Source organism: Meles meles, chromosome 1, assembly GCF_922984935.1.
Source record: "Meles meles chromosome 1, mMelMel3.1 paternal haplotype, whole genome shotgun sequence".
NCBI lineage: Eukaryota > Metazoa > Chordata > Mammalia > Carnivora > Mustelidae > Meles > Meles meles.
The window spans coordinates 195285575-195307772 of NC_060066.1; the positions used below are offsets into that span (position 1 = coordinate 195285575).

Below are 22198 nucleotides of genomic sequence, written 5' to 3' on the forward strand. Positions count from 1 at the left end.
GAAGAAGTTGTTATTTGGTTCCTGAAACTGGGAAGAACAAGAGATGGAAGACTTCAGGGACTGCTGGATCCAGGAATCCCAGTGATACAGAGCTCATTCTCTTGTTCTCACTAGTTCTCAGATGGAATCTCCCCCACACAGTGATGTAACAACATCAGTGAATATTTATTGTCTACTCCCTTTGCACCAGGCACTGTTCTAAACACTTCGTATATATCACTCAACTATTCCCACAACAGAAGGTAGATATGAGACAAATGTAAGATATTAAGCAACTTGCCCAAGGTCACCCAGCCATTAAGTGCTGGAGCTGAGATTCAAATTGACCTTTCATAGGTGGCCACCAGCAAGCATCCAAGGTTTGCAGCATCCTAAGAGCAAACAAATGAACACAGTCTGTCCAGCACAGCCATATCCATCTGCTAGCAGGACTCTGACCGACCCTGCCTGGTCCTTGCTCATCCATGAACCCCGTCATATCTCGCACTGTCATGGCAAGCATCTTTACTGCAAGCATTTTCATGGCATAACGAATTGGCCGTCAGGCAACTTTGCTATAAAAGATAAAATCATGAGAAATAAAAGCAGAACGTTCATTAAAAAGGACATCATGTGGGCGCCTGGGTGGCTCAGTGGGTTAAGCCGCTGCCTTCGGCTCAGGTCATGATCTCAGGGTCCTGGGATCGAGTCCCGCATCGGGCTCTCTGCTTGGCAGGGAGCCTGCTTCCCTCTCTCTCTCTCTCTCTCTCTGCCTGCCTCTCTATCTACTTGTGATCTCTCTCTATCAAATAAATAAATAAAATCTTTAAAAAAAAAAAAAGGACATCATGAAACATGAAAAATGAACAAAATTAAAAAGACTTTATTGCAAAGTGTAAAATGTTAGAATACACTCAAAATATTTAGTGTAGTTCCATAGCAATACTACACAAATACTGATTTTATTTCGTGATCTACAGTTTTTTTGTGCTTGTTGATTGTTTCCTGATTTGGTATCATGCTTTTTAAATTTTTTTTATTAATTTTTTTTTTTTGCTAAAATTTTTTCCTTGATTAAGAGAAGTGTCAGTTTCCAAATACTAGGATGCACATTTGTAGCTGCCTTTGCATTGTGTTGTGAAAGCCTTTTGCACTGTTGTCTGCTTTTGGCATATTGTCACATTTCTATTGATAGACGTTCCAAAGCTCTCTGGGAAAGGTGGGCTCAAAACTCTGTGCTACTGTATAGACCATTATGAGGGCTAAGGTTTAAACAGTACAAAACAGAAGGACTGTGTCAATGGAGAGATGAAACCAGACTGTCAACTAGTAGATGAAACCAACAAACTGTCAAACCAAACAGCCAGTTATTTTCTTTAACTTTTTATGAGAAAATTGCCTTATGGCTAATGAATTATATGGCAAAAATGCTTGTGGTAAAGATGTTTTGGCCTAAAACCACCAGGGGTGTGGGTTTGGGCCACTCCCAGTTGCCCTAGATGAATGAGTCTCTTCCCCACCCCTGTGGTTCAGAGGATGGAGCCTCAGAGGTTAAGAAGGAACAGTTCTAGAAAGAAAAAGGCACCAGGCAGGAATAAAAAACAGTAAAAGCAGTCTACCATAAGCTCTTTTCTTCTCTGAGATCAGAAAAGCTGCCAAGAAGGGCACCTGGGTGGCTCAGTTGTTTAAGCATCCAATTCTTGATTTCGGCTCAGGTCATGATCTCAGGGTGGTGAGGTGGTGCCCTGTGTTGGGCTTCGTGCTGGGCGTGGACCCTACTTGGGATTCTTTCTCTCCCTTTCCCCCTCCCCCGCAAAAGAAAAGAAGAGCTGCCAAGAATGGCTCCACTCTCTCCTGCAGCCCCACCTGGCAGTGAAAGAACCTAGCCATCTGAGCAGAGAGCTGCTCTGTATCGAGAGGAAGTGCTGCTTTGTGCCAGCCCCTGTCAGACACAGTCTCTGCCCTCAGAGTGTTCTGGGCTGGGGCTGGGTTACCCAGGAACAGAAAAACAACCCTTAACACAGTACAATGTAGTAAGCTCTATAAAGAGAGGGCGGGCACAAAGGCAAGAGTCCCCCCCCATCTCGGGAAGCTTGAGGAGAAGCTGTTCAAAGAAGTGCTGTTTAACTCAGTCTGGAAAGACTGAGTAGAAGCACAGCCCGTGGGCTAGGTGAGGAAGGGCTTCCAGGCAGGGAGGGCAGCATGTGCGAAGGTGCAGCGGTTGGTGGGAGAAGGCATGGCACTGTCAGAACTGCAGGGGTGTGGCTTGGTTCCTGCCCGCCTGAGGGAGACAACAGATGAGGCCGTAGAGTTAAGCTGGGCCCCAGTCATGGAGGCTCACGAGACCCAGAGGAAGAGTTTAGAAGCATGAGTGACCAGACTTGGGCAGTGCAGAGAATGCTCTGGAAAGGCAGAGGGTGGAGGCAGGAAGCCAGTAAGGAGGTGGCTACACGGTTCAGGCTTCACCTGAGAAGGGTCTGAACAAAGCAGTGCCATAGGGCCTGAGAATACAGGTCACTAGATTTGGAGAGAAGAATGAGGGGCATCTTCCAGGGGTGCGGGTCATCGCACAGGTGGCTGAAACAGTGTCAGCCAGAACAGGGAGTTCTTCCTGGACAAAAGGTCAGTCTTTCCCACCAGGTGCGGGTCAAAGAGCATGAGGATTTTATAATGGCCGGGACTATAATCAACTCCATTTAGTCTGCAAGCGTTTCGTGAGCCTCTGCCGTGTGCGGGGCTCTCGCAGAGGGCCGTGAACAGACGTGGTCTTCCTTCTGGTGAAGGCTGCAGTTTAGTAAGAGTGACAGTCATTGAACAGTGCAGTCCTCAACTGGCCAAACCTTGGCCATCCTTCCTGGTAGGTACTGAGCTGTGCCCATAGCCAGTGTTTCCCCACACGCAGCCATTCCCCGGGGAGACCAGGCCAGAGAACGTGCGGACCAACGTCCTCATTGGAAACGCTCAAAGCCCTACTGGGGCAGCACGGGGCAGGAGCAGGAACAGCAGCCTAGGAGTCTTGTTCCACCCCCGTGGGTGACCTTGTTGAAGCCACAGCTACTTTGAGCCTCAAGTGTCCTCATCTCTACAATGCAGCTAACAGTCATTGCCTGGCGTCTCCCAACTCATTCGTGCAGCTCAACTGAGGGAAGACACACAACAATTTTGACAAATTTCTGTACGCATTAGATCAGGGTCAGCAAACTTTTTTTAAAGGGCCAGTTGTACATATTTTAGTGTTTTCAGGCCACACCACCTCTACTCAGCTTTACCTTCGTAAACAGCCACGGACAGTACCTAAGAAATGAGCATGACTATATTCTGATAAAACTTGGTTTAAAAAACCAGTGGTGAACCAGGTTTGGCCCGTGGTGGTGGTTTGCCAAGCCCTGCATTAGGTGGTAGAGATGGTTAAGGGCCAGTTGCACAGGAGTGAGGAACAGGAGTCCTGAGAACTAGGACATGGGACTTAGGATCAGAAGGAAACCAAGGGACATTCCACATCTATGTACTAGGCACAGCAATCATCTGTACGAATGTCATTGCATTTAATCTTCACACTATGACGTGAGTGTCAAAAAAGGTGCAGTGATAATTCTAGGTCACACAAATCATGAATGGCAGAGCTAGAATTTTAAAACAGGTCCCCCACTCCAGGGTCTAAGGGTTTCGTGGCTCCAACAGTGAAGTGTCTGCCTTCGCTCAGGTCGTGATCCCACTGGGATCTGGCCCCGAGTCAGGCTCCTTGCTGTGGGGAGTCTGCTTCTCCCTTGGCCCCTTCCCACCATTCGTGTGCTCTATCAAATGAATAAAATCTTTTAAAAAATAAATAAATAAAACCCTAAAAGCCTGTGCGGCTGACCGTGGGCACTGCCCCCATGCCACCCAGGTTCTCTTGAGAAGAGGATTAAGGACAGCCACGCCCCAGAAATTCGTGTCAAAGGGTGGATTTCCATTGTGGAGCCATCAAGAGGAGTTAGAAAACATCCCTGATTTCATGCACAGAAGGCCCTACAGTAAGCATCTGGTGCAGAGTAGATACAGTACATGTTGGCTAAGATGAATGGGGGCCATGGTTATGAAGATGGCAATGAAGATTTGAAAACCAGCCTGGGTGGAGCCCAGAGAATGCCCAGGTACCTCCTAGATTCCAAAGGAACCCTTCGCTTTTCCAGTGTCTTGTCCTCTCAGCCACAGATGTACTCTAACATAGCCCTTAACAAAGTGTGTTCCTGCCTCCTGTCTCCATACGTGGTCCCTGAAGCCCACATTCTTTACCCCCTCCTACAACACAATTACTAGTCACCTCAGCTGTTCCCCCTCTCCATACCTGACCATGTAGTGCCAGGGTACTATTCAATCCCAGCAACTGGGTGGGTTCACACCCTCCAGATCTTTGGAGGCGTAGGCCAAGGACCCCTGAGACCCCCAGAGCCAGACACTGAGCCAACAAGGCTCCAAGGAGTTTCTCTTAGATGATTTAGTGAGTGTGTGGTGGAGCCAAGGCTTGAATCTGTTTCTGTCTGACTGTAAGTCTGTCCTCCTCACCTCTGCTTTATACAGGATCCCACCTGCATGGGTGAGCACCTGTCAGACGGTAGGTTGTAACCCATTAGCAAAATCGATGTAGGGGGTTGCCAACAGCACCTTTTTTTTTTTTTTTTTTTTTTTTTTTTTTCTAAAATCGGTCAGAATAGTATATATCAAACATAGTAGGATAAATACCATTCCGTGAAACTTTGGTTTCTGTTATATGTATATGTACCTGTTTATATATGCAATGTACTGAGTGACACTGTAACTCATGGTTACTCCAAGTCAGGATCGAGAAAGTCTGGGTGACCGTTCCTCTAGCCCAAGCCACTTCAGCCAAGGCTCAAGCCTGTTTTCCCATCACCCTCTGCCCTGCAGAGTATATCCTCCCAGGTCCATCTTCTGTCTGTCCTGCCTCAGAGCCTCTGCATATGCTTTTTCCTTTCCCTAGAATGTTCTGGATGTACTCTTTGAGTGGCTGGTATCTATATCCTTTAACTGTTAGCCTGAACCTCCTCAGAAAAGCTGTCCCTGATCCCCATCTCAAATAATTCTCTCTAGTGTTACCTTCTGCCTCTATAATTTGTAGTTACTATATCTGCCTGTCTGGTTTTGTGTGTTCTCCACTGTACTAAAACTCTGTGAAAGGCCGGAATGTGTCTGTGCTGTTCAAGCACCTGGCTTACAGTAGGTCCACACTAAGTATCCGCAGGTGGAAGGGGCAGCCCAGATTGGCCTTGCGACTTTGAGCAAGTCACTTTCTCCGTTTCTCACCCTGTTGAATGAGGAGGTTAAACTTGATGCTCTCCGGGCCTCCTCAACACTGATGTTTTATGATTCTTTTGTCTGCAACGGGAATGTGGGCTGGAGGTTAAAGATCATTTCTCTCGAGTTTACATTTGTCATTTCCTTTCCGTCATTTGATTTGTGCAGCAGCTCTTGGAGGAGGCCAGTCAGGCTCTTCTTGCCAGTGTCATTTACATATTAGGGTAAACAAAACTCAGGGACCTAGGAATTTGCTCGACTAGCAGACCAGCAAAACCAGGTCCCAAACCTAGGCCTTTGACTTCTACTTTCATGCTTTTTTCCATAATACCGCCCAAGTCAGCCTGCCCTCAATGAGGAAAAGGAGGACTGAGTAGGAAAATGGGGGCTTCACAGCTTCCCTTGCCCATGTCATGCTGTTTCTCAGAGTCCAGGAGTTTCAGACCCTTAGCCCCCTGCTGGGTGACATGAGCTATGTCGAGGTAATTAATGTGAGAATAACAGAATCTACCTTATATAACTATCCCGAGGACTCACAGAGATTCAAAGGACTTCAAGATCTTCTTTTTTTTCTTTTTTCTTTTCTTTTTTTTTTTTTTTTTTTGACACAGAGAGAGATCACAAGTAGGCAGAGAGGCAGGCAGAGAGAGAGGGGGGAAGTAGGCTCCCCGCCCAGCAGAGAGCCCAATGTGGGGCTCGATCCCAGGATGCTGGGATCGTGACCTGAGCCGAAGGCAGAGGCTTTAACCGACTGAGCCACCCAGGCACCCCAAGATCTTCTTTTTTCTCTAAGTGGTACTTGAAGGCTGATGTCTTAGGTGCCTGTTTACTGAGGAGGGTGATTTGGGGCCCTGTGGGGAGAGGGGTCCTATCTCACTAGCCCAGACTCATCCCCTGACTCAGGAACCTGGCGGACGGAGGCTGTGTTCAGTGAGGAAGCAGTGATCAGCATTCCAAGTGACCTCCCTCTTCAGAGTGCCGCCACCCTGAGTGTCAATCCCTGCACGGCCTACAGGATGTTGATGGACTTTGAGCAGCTGCAGCCAGGTAGGAACCCACAGGAGCTGGGAGCAGGCCAGGATCCCAGCCTGGGATGGGACCCAAATCCTGACCCCGCGACCATGGGAACTTACCAGTAAGGGACTGAGAGGAAGACGGGCCCCTACCCTGGGTGAGTGCGTGATTGTTCTTTTGCTTTGTTAGCTTGGATCCTAGAAAACATGCTGAAACCTCATGAGGAGAACACTCCAGATAACCGCTGAAGGACCACATTCCCTAGCGCTTGGGATGGAATTCTGTCGTTCAGCAAAAACGTGGAGCTGTGCTAAGCTCTGGGATACAAAGCCAGACAAGATAGACACAGTGCCTGTGTTTTCAGTAAAATGCTGAACCCAGTAATTCACTCAGCATTCATAGGACACTTTCCAGTTCACATAAGAGACCTTTACATGCATTAAACCTTCAAAGCAGCACGGAGAGGTTGGTGTCATTCGTGGGAAGCCCAGGCCCCAGGCAGAAAACCTGGGTCTGAACCCGAGCTTCCCCTCTCACTGTGAACTGACCTCTCAGATCATCAGATGCGTCACCCGTAACACGGAGAGGAAGGGTTTGTGAGGGTTAACAGAGACAATGCACACAGCGCAGTAACTCCTCTACTTGATTATTCTTCCTGTTCAGAAGTGAGGAAACTGAGGTCCAGAGAAGGAAACTGCTATGTGAGTTCACTCGGCAAGGAGATGACAAAGCCAGGTGTTCTGTTTGGGGTTCCCTAAAAGCAGAACCTGAGGCAAGGATGGAGGGTGGATGGTTGACGGGGAAGGTAATCCCAGGAAGCAGGAGTGAGGGGATGGGGCGAGCCAGACGGAAGGAGGAAAAGCCAGGGAAGGCTGGTTACTGCTGTGGGCAAGCAGAACTCAGTCTTGAGAGGGGACCTCCCAAGACCCTCATGGAACCCACCTCACAGTTAACCTCCCATTAACAGGAGGCTGGGCTCACCCCCATTGTTGGAGGGTCACCCTGCACACTATGCATGTCCAGGGGCTAGAGAAATGGCCTAGTCTAGTTCTGCCATGCGCATGTCAAACCTGAAGCAGAGATGCTGGTGCCTGATAGGCTTATGGTAGCCTCCACTGCTTGAGGCTAAAAACCAGTCCTGGCTTCCCTCCAAGAGAAATGCAGGTCCTCACAGCTGTGACAGAGCGGTCCTGGGAGCCTTTGGTGGAAAAAGCCAGCAGGTGACTAGGGACCTTTGCCCAAGTCCTAGTGCAAGAGACGTTTTGATCAACTGCATCTCGTCCCCTCAGGCCACCTCTGATTTGGGCCGCGGCTGGACATCAGGGCCATCTGACCCCTCCTCAGGTGCCCATGGTGCATCCCTCCACTTGCCTGCCTCTGGACAGGTGTAGCCTGGGCTAGATCAGTGTTAGTCTAAGTTGTCCTGCTGAGCCGTAGTGAGAATTACAGCTTACCTTGTAATCCAGTACAAAGATAAAGGTGAGTATGTTCTTTGGTTCCCACAGTTTCATGGAGCATTATTTACCCTTCTGTGTGGTGCGCTATACTCTCTTAATTCTGTAATCTGGAATTTTAACCAAAAAAAATGCTACTTGCAGCCCACTAGGTTGATTTTATAACCCACGAAAGGGTGACAATCCATATTCTGACTCCTGGTTACAGAGAATGGGCGTTCTTCTTCCAGGAACTCCCCTGTCTGTAGCCCCAGATCCCTGCATTTCAGATAACATTTCCGGGATAACAGAGCACCTTCCTGGACACAATGGCATCTGACTAATAAGGAGCATTCTGATTGGTGTTCCCAGGACTCCTGACTTATGGGGAGTAAACTGAGGTCATGACGTGTCCCATGTTTCAGTCAGGTATAGTCAGTGAGGGAGCTGGGAGTCACACCAGGTCCATGTCATGTCAGAACGCACATTTTCACTGCCTCCCCCATTGGCAACTTCCAAAGCCAGGCCTGGCCTTTGACCACAGACAACCCCGTTTCCGGGGTCCTATAGGTTTTTCCAGCACAGCTCTAAACCCATTTCAAGGCAGTGTGCCTATACTTAGCAGCACAAAGGGGAAATAAAGTGTGGCCATGCCCTCAGGAAGCTGCAGGCTGCAGGCTCTTGCCAAAAACGGACCTATCCGCAACCAAGTATGAGATAGGGCACCCCACCTGCGGAGCACTGGGGAAAAACAGGGAAGATGGAAGAAAGCCACGCCTAAGCTGTGCTTCAAAGGGTACGTGGGATTTCAAAATGAAGGAAAAGAGAAAGAGGGAAGCATTGCAAACCATAGAAATAACCTAAGCAGAGATTTGAGGATATAAAAATCAGAAGGCTGATGAACGATATGAAGTCATTTACACAGTGGGGTCTAAATTATGTATAGTGTAGGCTCCGAGTTGCCAAGTCCTGGGAGGCACCATGGGTGTTGTGGAATTTTGGGGGGCATTGGGAGAAGAGTAAGCAACACTCCAAGGTCTGAGAAGGCTCAGCAGCCAGGTCCTGGGTCATTTCGAGCCTGAAGACTCCCCTCTATTGCCCTACAATAGGATCCCAGGCAGGAAACCCTTGACCAGTTACAGGTCTCTGGGGCTTGACTTGGGTCTCTTCCTGGCCCCACAGGAGACTGTGTCATCCAGAATGCATCCAACAGTGGAGTGGGGCAAGCAGTCATCCAGATCGCCGCCGCCCTGGGCCTGAGGACCATCAATGTGGTCCGAGACAGGTGTGTGGGGAGACCTGATCCCAGGGTAAGCGACTTGGGCCTTCCTCCCAAACTCCCACCCTGCCCCACATCCCTGCAGGTGCCCCTGTCTCCACCAGAGGGCACCTGTGCACAAGCAGTCTTCCTCCGAAGCGGACACGGACTGCTGACAGTTGTCAGCCGGGGGGCCTCTGGCTGTCAGATGAGCCACATCCTAAATGTAAAAGGACAGTGGGAAGGAGGTGGAGCCCACCCTGCCGAAGACTTTTTGAAAGTTTTTGAGACTCTTGCGATAACCCATGATCTCAAACCCACAGTTCATATTTGGGAATCCCTGAAACTGTGTTCTTGCTACTGTGAAGTAACCCAGGGCCCTTTCTCCCCTTGTATCTGTGTGGCCCTTTGAACTGCTCTGACCAGTGATGTGAAGGAGATGGGACAGGATTGTCATCTCTGTTTTATGGTGAGGCACAAGTTTCAGAGAAAGGAAGACATAGCAAGTCAGTAACACTACTAGCTCCCTGGCTCGTGCTTTTTCCCCCATAGCATCCAGTTGTCTTAAGCCTCGCTGTCTCCTGGAAGTCCAGTCTTAGGAGGAGAACTGATACTCACTTCCCCTCCCTGTCCCCTCACTTGTGTTAACAAAAACTACTGTTTGCCTTGGCCAAAGAGGCCCAGAGCCACTCCTAGGCTAGAGTGTGTTTGCACAACACAGTGAAGAGCCCCCTTGAAAAGCGTGGGGGAAGGGAAATGAAGTTTGTTGTTTCAGTAGACAAAGTCAGGACGTGAAATGACTTCTCCCTGGGCCAGATGGTTTCTCACACCTTTGAGCTGACATGGGCTGTAGGAATCACCCCGAAATACCAGTGAGGGAACCGAGGCATGGAGGTGTTGGGGTGTGATGAAATCAGGTAGCCAGTCCCTACAGAAGGCCTGGCTTACACTCAACCCCAGCTTCCCACAAAGAAACTCGTGTTCTCACAGCCGTGGCAGAGGGGTCCTATGAGCCTAGGGTAAAGAAAGCCAGCAGGTGTAACCAAGGGCCGTGGATTGTGTTCGGTTTCCAGACCTGACTTCCAAAAGCTGACTGACAGACTGAAGAGTCTGGGGGCCGAGCATGTTCTCACAGAAGAGGAGCTAAGGAAGCCTGAGATGAAAAACTTCTTTAAGGTACCTAGGATGAGGGGCATTGTGCCTTCATTCCATGCTCATCTCCCTGGGGAAAACAGACCTGCTAGAAAGGCTGGGACTGGCCCCATTGCTCCTCTCCAAATTCTCCCTTTGTCTCTGCGGAAGGGGAAAGCCCATTCCCTCAGCCAGGGGACAGCACTCATTAAGGGCTGCAGGTGCTGTGAGGGAGGCAGGAGAGACAAAGTTCAAGAAACCCTGGATGGTGTGTAGGTTTGAATATTTGTAGCGCATCCCCTCAGCCCTCACAACCAGCGTGAATCTCCGAGCTGGGGGAGAACCTGGGGAACCTGAGGCACAGGGAAGGAAGAGAAAGGAAAGCATTTCTGGGTGAGAAAACCGAGAGTCAAAAGAGATCAATGGGCACCAAGGGCAGACCGTTACACGTGGTGGGGTCGGGGCTCTCTGAACTCACAGCTTCTTAACCTTCCAGAACCTCCATCCCCCAGCACACCCAATAAGTGATGGAACTGTATCTCAGCCTCCTCCCTCTGAACCCTGGAGTGACCAAACACACTCTCTCTAGAACACATGCCTCTTAACATTTCTAAGACCTAAGATCAACACCTCCAACATGAACTGAGTTGTAAGTGCACACTCAGAGAAGAGGCACACTCGGGGGACCTGAAGTCCTTCAAAAAGGAATGTAGACACTCTCCATCTGTTCTTTCCCAGAGATGAGTTTTGGACGAAATTCCAAAACAGATAACAGGATTAAGTTGATAAAGCAAAGGTCCTCCTTGGGCCCAGTTTGAAGGCACAGACATCCCATTTTCCTCACTCCCTCCCTCTGACACATCCATGGCCCCGGGGGGTGCTGTTGGTAGCCAGTTTCCAACCCCACGTGTACAGAGCTGCTGCCTCACTACAGGTTCCTTATTTTCCAGGACATGCCCCCGCCGCGGCTTGCTCTCAACTGTGTTGGCGGGAAAAGCTCCACAGAACTGCTGCGACACTTAGCGTAAGTTCCTCACCCCTGCAGGTCCGGTTGGCCAGCGCTCTCCATGCCTTTAGCTGGGAGGATGGTCAAGTGACCAAGTCCCAGTAGCCAATGCCAGCCAAGGCCAAGTCAGCATAACCCTGAGCAGGATACTGGGACCATAGTCCTGTCCTAGTCACCCAGGCACTTCCTTTCTCAGCCTCCAACGTTAGAGATCACCGAGAGACCCACCCACTTTGTTTCTCCAAAGGATCCAGAAGATGGCTAAGCTTCTTGTGAGAGGGGAATGGTTACGGATTCATAACCTAGGGGCCTCTTAAAAAGTCACTTAGTCCTAGCTTGTTAACTTTTAAGTTTTTTATTAGCTTCTCATTTTAGAAGTAAAAGTATGCTCTTAGAAAGCATTTTGAAAGCATGTAAAGGTACAAAGGATGGGGCCCCTGGTGGCTTAGTTAGTGGAGCATGCAACTCTTGATATCAGGGTTGTAAGTTCAAGCCCCATGTGGAGATTGCTTAAAAAATAAAATCTTAAAAAAAAAATTACAAAGGAAAAATTAAGCACAAAAGTTACCTATCATCCCACAACCAAGGGGGATAAGCCTTGTTGACAATATTAGTGCATGTCCTTCCTTCCCTTGTTTTTTCTGTTAACATGAACTTTTTGAGCTGAGGGGTGCCTGAAAGGATACTTTCCAATTAAAACAGGAATCCCCTCAACAACAACAAGTGGACACCTACTTGCTAGTAGTCACTAGTGAGGGGGTACAGAGATGGCTAAGACACTGAGGGAACTCTCTAGAATTCACAGTCTAGATGGGAAGATGCGTCATGTGGCCAGAGAGCTGTGAAAGCCATCACCGAGCATTTGCCTGTGCACCAGATTGTGCAGAGGGCTTGATTTGCCCCCCAACGACCGAACACTCAAGTGAGGGATACTATTCCCATCCCATTTACACAAGGGCCCAAAAGGGTAATTACCTTACCCCAAGGGCTGGCCAGGCTTAACCCCAAGCTATTGTGACTCCTGAACACACCCCTTCCTCTCGAGTCCAGGGTTGAGGGGCAGGGGGGTGGGAATATAAACCCTTTCTGCCTCAGAAGGTTAGTCCAAGGACACCGAGGAGATGCACAAATCGCTACACGGGGCGGGGGTGGGGGCTCTCGCTGTAAAGCCAGAGTGATAACAGTGCTCCCCTGGGGCTCTGGGGGTCTTCACGGAGCCAGTGCACATGGAAATACTCATGCCTGTGCCCTGCACCCAGAAAACGCTCAGTAAACATTGCGGGTGGTGGGGGGAGCACGTGATCCCCACCCAGGAGCTACTTTCTGGAACAGGTGTCAGCTGAAGGGAACTTAAGACCAAGCTACTCACCAGCCTCCCGGACAAAGAATCACCTGCCTCAAACAGCAGCTTCTTCCATTCTGTAGTTCACAAAGCACCCCCCTCACCTTCCATTGTCCTCGGTCCACAAACTCCTAAAAGAGCCAGGGAGTCGGGGGGGAACACAGGTTAAGATGAGCACAGGAAGTCCTAGCTTACTTGTTTTTGAAAAACTATTTGAGCCTCTCCCGTTTGACTGCTGAGGTGCGTGTAAGTGTCAGCAGGTCCTGACCAGGCCCCCCCGCAGCGAGAGGCCAGTCGCCCACTGTCCTCTGCCCCACTGACACCATTCCTTACATGTACGGCCACCTCATCTCCCTGCTCTTTTGAGTCAGTGTGGACAGGTGATGAGCAGAGGTCTGCGCCGATGTCTGTGCGCGGCCCAAGGCCACACGTGGAAGAGTGGAGGGGAGCCAGGACTAAACTTGGGCTTTTCTCAGCAGAGCACACTTCTCTGCAACAATTCATCCAAGCCCGACTGGGTGGTTAGATCAGTGGGTTCCCAGCTCTGGCTCAACATCCATGTCGCCTGGTGGGGTTGTTTGTCGCTTGGCTTGAACAGGGATCCTTGCGTCCTGATTCCTTAGGTCTGGGTGGGAACTCAAGTCTATAGTTTTTGAAACCTTCCCAAGGATTCTGAGAGCAAGGTTCAAGGACCAAGGTTGGAATAGAAGTGTTCTGGCAGCTTTGAGAAGGGCTCTGTCTCTGCCTGTACCCACTCTGTTCTCTCTGGACTCTTCAGGCCTGGGGGAACCATGGTGACCTACGGGGGAATGGCCAAGCAGCCCGTCATAGCCTCTGTGGTAAGCTGGTGGGGGAGGCAGACGTGGACATAGACCTGGACCCCACAGTTGTCCAGACCCACAGAAGCCCTTGTCCCTGGAGGGAGTTTATACCTCCAGCAGAGCCTGAAACGCTGGCCCTCAGAGCCCCAGCTCATCCTTCTTGTGTCCACAGAGCCAGCTCATTTTTAAGGATCTCAAACTTCGAGGCTTTTGGTTGTCCCAGTGGAAGAAGGACCACAGTCCAGGTGAGTGGATGATGGCCCCATCGCCAGGGGCCACACAGGAGGGCAGTGCCTGCTGTAGAAGTGACCCGCCATCCTCAGGCCTGGAGAGGTGATGGGCTCCCTGCGCCAGGGCAGACTGAAGGAAAATAGCCTCTAGCCATAGCTGCAGTCAGCCAATAGGTGGCAGCAGTGAGCAAGGCACACACTGTCCCCATCCTGAGCCGCTGCCACTGGGGAAAACAGCCATGTACGGAGAACAAACTCTGGAGCCAGTCTGCCTGGGTTCAAATCCCGCTCCCGCCATCACTGGGGATAGGCTTACCGAGCCTAGCCATGGGACCTGTACAAGTTACTTGACTTCTGTCTCAGTTGAAATATCACAGTTGTCTAGGTATTGTTGGCCTTTGATTGAGGAGTGAACTGAGGTTCAAAGTGGTTAGATAGCTTGCCCAGTCTCCCCATGTAGGGAGTGGTACAGCCACAATGTAAACTCATCTCTTTGACTCCAGAACCTGAGCCAGTCCACCAGCCTTCCTCTCCTGGAGGACTGGCGGCCCAGAGTGTGACCCCCCGCCTTCCCTGCCAACGCTGAGACTGAAGAATCACGTGGAGTCATCCAAGTGAAGGCGAGGAAGGTGGTGGCAACAGTGGCATGTTTCAGGCCGGAAAAGTGGCCTACGCAAAAGCCCATCATAGAGAGTGGGGGCCTAGACAGATAGGTTGTGACCTGATTCTGGGAAGCTTTACAACCCTTTCTAAGGAGCTCAGACTCTATCTTAAAGGCAAGTGAAGAGCCATCAAAGCAGTCTCAACAGGGGATATGATTAGATTTGAATGTTGCATGAATTGATGTCTATGAAAAACCACTTCTCAGCTGAGGTCTTCACTTCTCATCTTCCTGGACCATAGAGGGGTGCGGGCCCTGGGAGGGGATGCTGGGGACCTCAACTTGGGGGGATTCTAAGGGACTCCTGGGCTCTCAGAGAAAGCTTCTTAACCTGAGCAAAGCTCATCAGTTCCACATCAGCTGGCATGCCAGGCACACCCATGCCCCCGCCGGCCCTCAACCCCCCACCTCCCGTCCCTGTGCCTCTTCTAGCCGCCCTGCCTCAGTACTCCTGCCCCTCCCACTATTCAGGACTCTCGGTCACACCGCAGTCAGGTTCTGTGGGTCAGAGCCCTCACTGCCACCGCCCTGCCTGCCCACCAGCTCCTGGGGCCATTCCCCACGCTCCTCTGTCCTACCCCGCCAAGAACCAGGCTGCCTCCACAACTCCCTACCCTTGGTCAAGCCTGGGTTCTTGAGGCTTTCCTGGAGTTTAGCGCCAGCTCCTGCCACTGGGGGTGGCCCATGGTGTGTCTTGCTGTGCCCTGCCACCACACCCCATCTGACTTCCTCAACTTCCCACAGCCCAGTTCAAGGAGCTGATTCTCACGCTATGCGGTCTCATCAGCCAAGGCCAGCTCACAGCCCCCGCCTGCTCCGAGGTCCCACTGCAGGACTACCAGCGTGCCTTGGAAGCCTCCATGCAGCCCTTTGTGTTTTCAAAGCAGATTCTCACCATGTGCTAATCGCAGAGGAGCCGGAACGAGGTGGAAGGGGAGACGGATCAGCTGGACTGGCTTCTGGTGCCTCGGTCAGGGCCCCCTCAGCCTTCCGCAGGCTGTCCTCTCTTCCAACTGGGAGGGTTTTAAAGCCAGCCAAGGCTTAACCCAGGGCCAGCCCCAGCGTGTCTAATAAAGTAAACTTCCGAAAAACAAAAGCATACAAACCCATAGAAGTCATCCCTGTCAAGAAGGATCCTCATTGTGCACCTGCTAAGAAGCCCCCTTGCCCGTCCTTCACTTGTCCCCCAGCGATGATTTCCTGACCACCTTGAAACAAAGCAAGGGTGGGCACTGGCAGGTACAAAAGCCAGTTGGACACAGTCTCCACCCTCAGGCTCTCCGCAGAGGAGCAAAAAGGAACATGTGACTCACTCTGGGTGGTGTGCGGCTCAGTCTGGGGCAGGAGGAGGATCAGCTACACGGGAGAGTGAATGTCAGGCTGAGGAGCCAAGGAGGTGGGCACTGAGATGGCCAGACTAAGCTATGGAATGCCTGTTCTAACTGGGGAGATGGTTGTTACACCAGTGCTTCTCAGCTCCAAGTCATTTTACCCCAGGCGACGTTTGACAGTGTCTGGAGACATTTTTCGTCATCACTGAGAGGGTGTTATTGGCATCTAGAGGGTAGAGGTCAGTGATGCTGCTCAAACATTTTGTGGTGCACAAAACAGCCTTCTCCAACGGAGAATTACCCAGCCCAGAATGTCCCTGATGCCGTGGCTGAGAAACCCAGCATTAAACTCAGATTCCCACAACAACTACTGTCGGGATTCGTATGCTAAGCATGTGGGTGAAACGCTGAGACCATCACTGATCAGGGTCTTGTCCTAGGCCTGTGGTCAGGGTAGTCTTCCTGACATGAAACTTGAAAGTTGGCTCTGAAAATGAATAGCTTTATTCAAAGAGAAGAGTTTGACATTATGTAACTTTCCATGTTTGCCTTATGATCCACTCAGAGCAAAAAACTAGGGACTTTGGAATGTATTTACTGGATACTTAGTATGTGCCTGAGGCTAGGGATGCTGGTGGTGGGGGAGAGGGGACTGGCCCTCTCATTGCTTAGCCCAGAGCAGGGACAAACCTTCCCAGTATATAATGAGGCCACTAACTCGGGTATTCAGAGGGCAGTGGGGACACAGCAGCTCTGCCTGAGGGTTGAAGGAAGGCTTAATGGAGGAGGTGTCATCCACAGTAAATCTTAAAGGCCAAGCAGAAAAACATACCGAGCAAAACCAAGAGCACATATGAGATTTTGGAGGGCTGGGAGCCTGGCTCTGCCCCCTGAGACAGGTGAGTGTGAGGACTGAGGTGGGACCTGTGAGCAGAAGTCAGAGCAAGAATGTTCGAGAAGTCAGCACTTACCCTCCAGAGCAGGGAAGGCACAGAGGGATTTTCAGCAACAGAGTGATGTGGGAAAACTGGCTCCGAAGGCCAGAGTGCGCTCAGGCTTAGTTGCACACAAACACTTAAACAAGCCCCCAGCGTAATGCTCTTGCCTTTGGGAGCACCTTCTGTATCCTCTGGAGAAAAGGACTCCTCTTCAGCCCAGCGTTGGGGAAGGTCCGCAGGTGTCCTCTGGATAAGAGTTGCTACCTTGTGCACCTAGGCTTAGGATCAGCCCCAGCCTGCCCAGGTCTCTCCTGTCCCCTGTCCTCTATCCTTGAGATTAGTGGGAAAGCTGACTGTATAGATGGTCAAAATGGGCAAGTGCAAAAAGCCTGAGAGGGTGGCAGAGGCTGCCCAAAGTCTACAGGAGTGAATGGTTCAGATTCAGTTCTTCAGGGGGAGTCCACAATGTTGGGCTTAGGGGGACTGATGAGCCTGCAGCCATAGGGAGGGAGCAGCCCCTGATACAGACTCAGAGGAGGTAGACAGGAAGGAGGAAGATTCCTAACATCATGGTTAGAGACCCCATGGAGGGATGTGCAAAATGTCCTGAGAATGTAGCTCTAGGGGTCTGGAGATGACATTCGGGCTGTGCTTTAAAGGATGATTATAGTTTTCTCAGGCAGGGAAAGGAGACAAGCATAAACCAAGGGACCAGATTAAGCTAAGTTATAGAAGCAGGACATTTATGTGAAAATCTTCTCATTTCCCCCCAAATATTAATGCTGACAACTTTTAGGTCGGCGCATGGAAAACAGGTTTCCTGCTTTCCTTGCAGCAGACAGGTCTGTCACTTGTCATGCAAGCAGAAGTGGTAGGTGTCAATTTTTTAAGAACCTCTTTAAAATATAACTGGCATCCATCCTGTACCTTTTTCTTCCCTTTCTACCTTCCTCCTGGCTGGGACATAGGCCTGATTCCTGGAGTTTGTGCAACCATCTTTGACCATGTTAAGAATGGGTCAGTGACAAGATCTAAGAAGCCTGGGTCCCCAGTACCCAGAAGTCCTAACTGCCCACCTCAGGATTTGTTTTACATAAGAAACAAGCTTCTGTGTTATTTAGGTCCCTAGTATTTGGGCTTTCTGTGAACTTGATTATAACCGATACATATTCTCTGGTTTAAGTTATGTTGAAATCATTCTTGCTGAAGCTGAAAGAGTGAATGGTGGCAGTTTATGATTCCCCGCTAAGGAATTTGAACTTTTTCCTATTGGCCATAGGAAACAAAAGATTTCTGAGCCAGAAAATGAGAACTCTGCTTTGGGGGGGGGGGCAGGGAATTCCTCTGGCAGCAGGTTAGGGGACAGTTGGGAGAAGGGAGACACTACAAGAAGAGAACATCAGAAATTCCCAGGCTTCTGAATTTCAAATAAGGAAAATCCCCTGAAACTTCAGAGACCAGCATGGGGATTACCAACATTTCAGAGGCCAGCACAGAGAGGAGACTGTGACAAGACCGTAGGAAGAATCGAACTTCAGACGGATCATCTCTTGCACTTTTTACAAGTACGGAGGCTATTTTTCATTTTCAGGCCAAATAATCTCTCTATGGAGTGAGGGCAGCTCTTTGGGCCCACCAAGTAAAATCCTTAAATGGCTGGAGGAGGAACCCTGAAAGAAGACGAACAGGCATTACCTCCTAAACCAAAGCTGGGGCACACCTGATGCCCGGAGGCTTCGTGACTCTGGCGCTCCCTGCTTGGTGTCTTCTGGGAGCTTCCACCCTGCAACTACCTACAGCCACTGCCATAACATTGATGACTGCTTTGTGTCTTGGGAGATGAGATAAATAAGCCTGCTTTCCTCAGGGAAAGACTTGAGGCCTGGAAGAAGGCTCTTGAATTCATCTGTGTGAGGCAGGCAGGCCTGTCCTTGCGCCTGGAAGCTCTTGGCTGCATCTACCAGCCTCATACTTGTGGTAGGCACCTTGCCCTGGGGAAGACACTAGGCCCAGCCAGAGCAGCTAGAAATGGTAAAGAAGACAGACTCAGGCCTGGGACGGCATCTGCCTGCTTTTGCAGGCAGCAAAATCCTGGGAAGACAGCAGAGCTGACCTAAAGGTAAGGATACATTCACACTCCCGGAAAGAAAAACAAGCTTTCCCTATGCCCCTAACCCTTTGCAGTGTATAAACCCTTTTACTCCTATCTCCATTTGATTTTTACAACTTCCTTGTATCTTGAGCTTTTAATTAATATCATAACTTTACAGAAGAGGAAGACACCAAGAGAGGCGAAGTCAGTTGCTCAAGGTCACACAGCAGGCAGCAGATCTGGTGCCAGAAGCCAGCTCCCCTGACCCTGTCTGGTCACCATACCAGTCAATCCTGATTTTTTTTTTTTTTTTTTTTGGCCCCACAATTGGCCTTGTGCTCCCTCTTTTCTCTGGACTCCTTGATTTTGTTCAATGATAATTAGCATATCAATCAGAAGACAGTTCAAATTTCCCTGAGTCTGTGTCTCATGGGGAGGCAGGAAAAAGGAGAACCAGGTGGCCACTGAAGTCATTCAGGTAAGAGATCATTTGTTTATTCACTTAATAAACATATTGAACACCCACTATGTGAAAAGCACTGTTAATAGGTGTTAGGGATACAGGAGGAGACAAAAAACACAGCCCCTGATACCAAGGAGCTTATATTCTAGTAGAAGAGAAAGACCATGAACAAAAAGAAATAAACAAGGCGGGGCACCTGGGTGGCTCAGTGGGTTAAAGCCTCTGCCTTCAGCTCAGGTCATGATCCCAGGGTCCTGGGATCGAGCCCCGCATCGGGCTCTCTGCTCGGCGGGGAGCCTGCTTCCTCCTCTCTTTCTGCCTGCCTCTCTGCCTACTTGTGATCTCTGTCTGTCAAATAAATAAATCTTAAAAAAAAAAAAAAAAGAAATAAAGGCAATTACAGAGCGTGGTTAGATGCTGTGAAGGAAAAAATACAGTGATACCATATTGACGGGATACTTGAGATAAGGAGGGCAAGGAAGGTCTGAGGCCTGAGTGAGAAGGGGCCAATCATATTGCAGACAGAGGGAAAAGCACAGCTAAAAGCCCTGATGTATGAACAATATGACAAGACCTGCACTAGCGTAGGAAGTGGGAGTGAAGTGGATGGATTCAGCAACATTTGAAGGAAGGACCGACTAGATGAGGCAGTTGAAGGTTGAACTTCAGCACTTTGCCGGATGGAAGGTGCCACTCCCTAAATTAGGAAACTCTGTGGAGGAGGAGCAGGATTTAGAGACAGGCATTTTCCCTGTATGGGGCTTTCATTCCCATCTGTATATCCGAGGTAGTCTGATCACAGACTACGTGACACAGACACAGACTACATGACAACCAAGGTTAGAACCAGTTCTTAAGAATATTATGATCCTCATGCTACTAAATTCCAAATGGATCAAAGATTTCAATATAAAAAAGTAAGTCCTAAAAATAACAAGCCATGGGAGGTGTTTTTCTTTTTAAATCTCAAAGTGAGAAAAACTACAACACAAAATCCAGAATCAAAGAAAAATAAAGGGTGGATAAATTTGACCCCATAAATATCTTGTGTTTTTGCATAGTAGAAAACATTCTGGGAAAAGTCAAAAGTCAACAAACTGGGAAAAAATGCTACTCATCTAACAACTGATTTCTCTAATATATAGGGAGCTCCTATGAATCAGTAAAAAAAAATGGGCAAAGGGGGAGGCTGGGTGGCTCAGTTAAATATCTGACTTTTGGTTCCAGCTTAGGTCGTGATCTCAGGTAGTGAGATTGAGCTGAGCCCTACATTGGGCTCCTAACTCCGAGGGGAGTCTGCTTGAGATTCTCTGCCTCTGCCGCCCCCACCCCCCATCGATTTTGCATTCTCTCTCTCTCAAATAAATCTATAAAAGGGGGAGGGTGGCTCCTGGGTCACTCAGTAAGTTGAGTGGCTGACTCTGGATTTCGGCTCAGGGTCCTGGGATCAATCCCAGGCTCAGCGGAGAGTCTGCTTGAGAATTCTCTCTCCCTCTCCATGCCTGCCTTATGCGTGCTCTCTATAAATAAATCTTTTTAAAAATTAACAGCAACAACAACAAAAAAAAACAAGGAAAGGATATAAGCAGACACAGAAAGTATAAGCTTCTCTTAAACAAATGAATTGAGGCTCACTCCACTCAAGATAAATACAAACTAAACTATCCCAAGATAGCATTTTTCAGCTATCAGATTGACAAAGATCATAAAATTTGATAACACAGTGTTGATGGTGAGATAGAGAAACAGGTACTTATGGAGGAGAATTGAGCAATATCTATCCAAACTATACTTGCCCACACCCTTTACCCCAACTATCTTCTAGGAATAGATACTACATATATGTATATACAAAGTTACTCATTGCAGCAGTTATAACAAATGGTTTGAACCTATCTCAATATCCTTCACTAGGGCACTGATTAAATAAATTACTGTGTATAATGCCATTTCATAAGCCATAAAAATAATCCTGAGGAAGATCCTTTTGTACTGATGGAATGACTTTGAAAATAATAGCACGAAACTGTACATATAGCACACCCCTGTTGCTTTATTTGTGTAAAATACCTCCCAAAGGGCATTTAAGAAACTGATTACCGTTGTTTGCCTCTGGGAAGGGAAACGAGATGGCCAGAGGACGGAGATGGGAAGACTTTTCCACTGTATCATTTGAACCAGTTAATGAATTACCCTTTCAAAATGTAATTTTTAGGGGCACCTGAGTGGCTCAGTCGGTTAAGACTGCCTTCTGCTTAGGTCATGATCTCAGGGCCATGGACAGAGCCCTGCCTTGGGCTCCCTGCTCAGCGGGGAGACTGTTTCCTCCCTCTACCCCTTCCCCACCTGTGCTTCCTCTTTCTCTCAAATAAATATTTTTAAATGAAATATATATATATATATATATATATATATATATATATGTATGTGTGTGTGTGTATATATATATATATATATATATACCAATATTTGAGTTCCTATCTCGGTCCAGACACTATTACAGGCAGTATATTCTTCCATATATACTACCCCACTTGGTTATCCATCTAGTCCATTGAAATGGGATAAATCATTCTAATTTTACAATAGAAAATAAACTGGCCAAGTAATTTAGTCAGTATCAAGCCTAATCTAGCTTCAAAACTCCAGCCTTCCCCACCTTCCACACTGCTTCTATTGAAACAATCTGTCCTATTTTTAAAATAATATTGGTATTTATTGGACACTTGCAATGTGCTGGGAACAGTACCAAGTGCTTGACGTATCTATTCTCATATATAATTCTCCAGTCGGCTCTGGAAGGTTGGAATTTCTGTCCCCCTTATACGGAGAAGACAAATGGGGCTCAGAGAGGTGGCGCGTAACGGGTCCAAGGTCACAGCTACAAAGACGGTTAGAAGCCAGACTTAACTCCAAAGCTGCTCAGAAGTTGAAACCACTCCCGGTTCAAAGGACAAAAGCAGAAACGCTCGCTGGGCCGGGACAGTTGCAGGCACTTCCGGGGGGAGGAGCGAAGCCACCCTGCCGCGAATGCGGCGCAGGCCCAGACACAGCGAACTCGCGAGAGGACGTGCGGAGAGGGGGTGGGGGGGAGAGTGCCCCGCTCCGCAAGCACCGCCTGTCGGTCACCTGGCCCCGCCTCACGCCGGCGCGCCCCTGGGCAAACCCCGCCCCCACTCCTGGCCGGGCGGGAAGCGAACGCGC

At 49.2% G+C, this 22198-nt stretch overlaps 1 protein-coding gene across 3 annotated transcripts in view; it reads left to right on the forward strand.

Moving 5' to 3' along the window:
- Window positions 1-15276, forward strand: part of MECR (mitochondrial trans-2-enoyl-CoA reductase) — a 30135-nt gene extending 14859 nt beyond the window's left edge. The window contains exons 4-10 of one of the 3 annotated variants that reach the window (XM_046018211.1): window positions 6178-6321; window positions 8904-9006; window positions 10053-10155; window positions 11061-11134; window positions 13237-13297; window positions 13452-13524; window positions 14915-15276. In XM_046018211.1, the coding sequence (XP_045874167.1) occupies window positions 6178-6321; window positions 8904-9006; window positions 10053-10155; window positions 11061-11134; window positions 13237-13297; window positions 13452-13524; window positions 14915-15075 (719 nt within the window). In that variant the 3' untranslated portion in view covers window positions 15076-15276. The other 2 variants (XM_046018214.1, XM_046018217.1) reach the window with 2 other exon arrangements.
- The last annotated feature ends 6922 nt before the right edge of the window (window positions 15277-22198 follow it).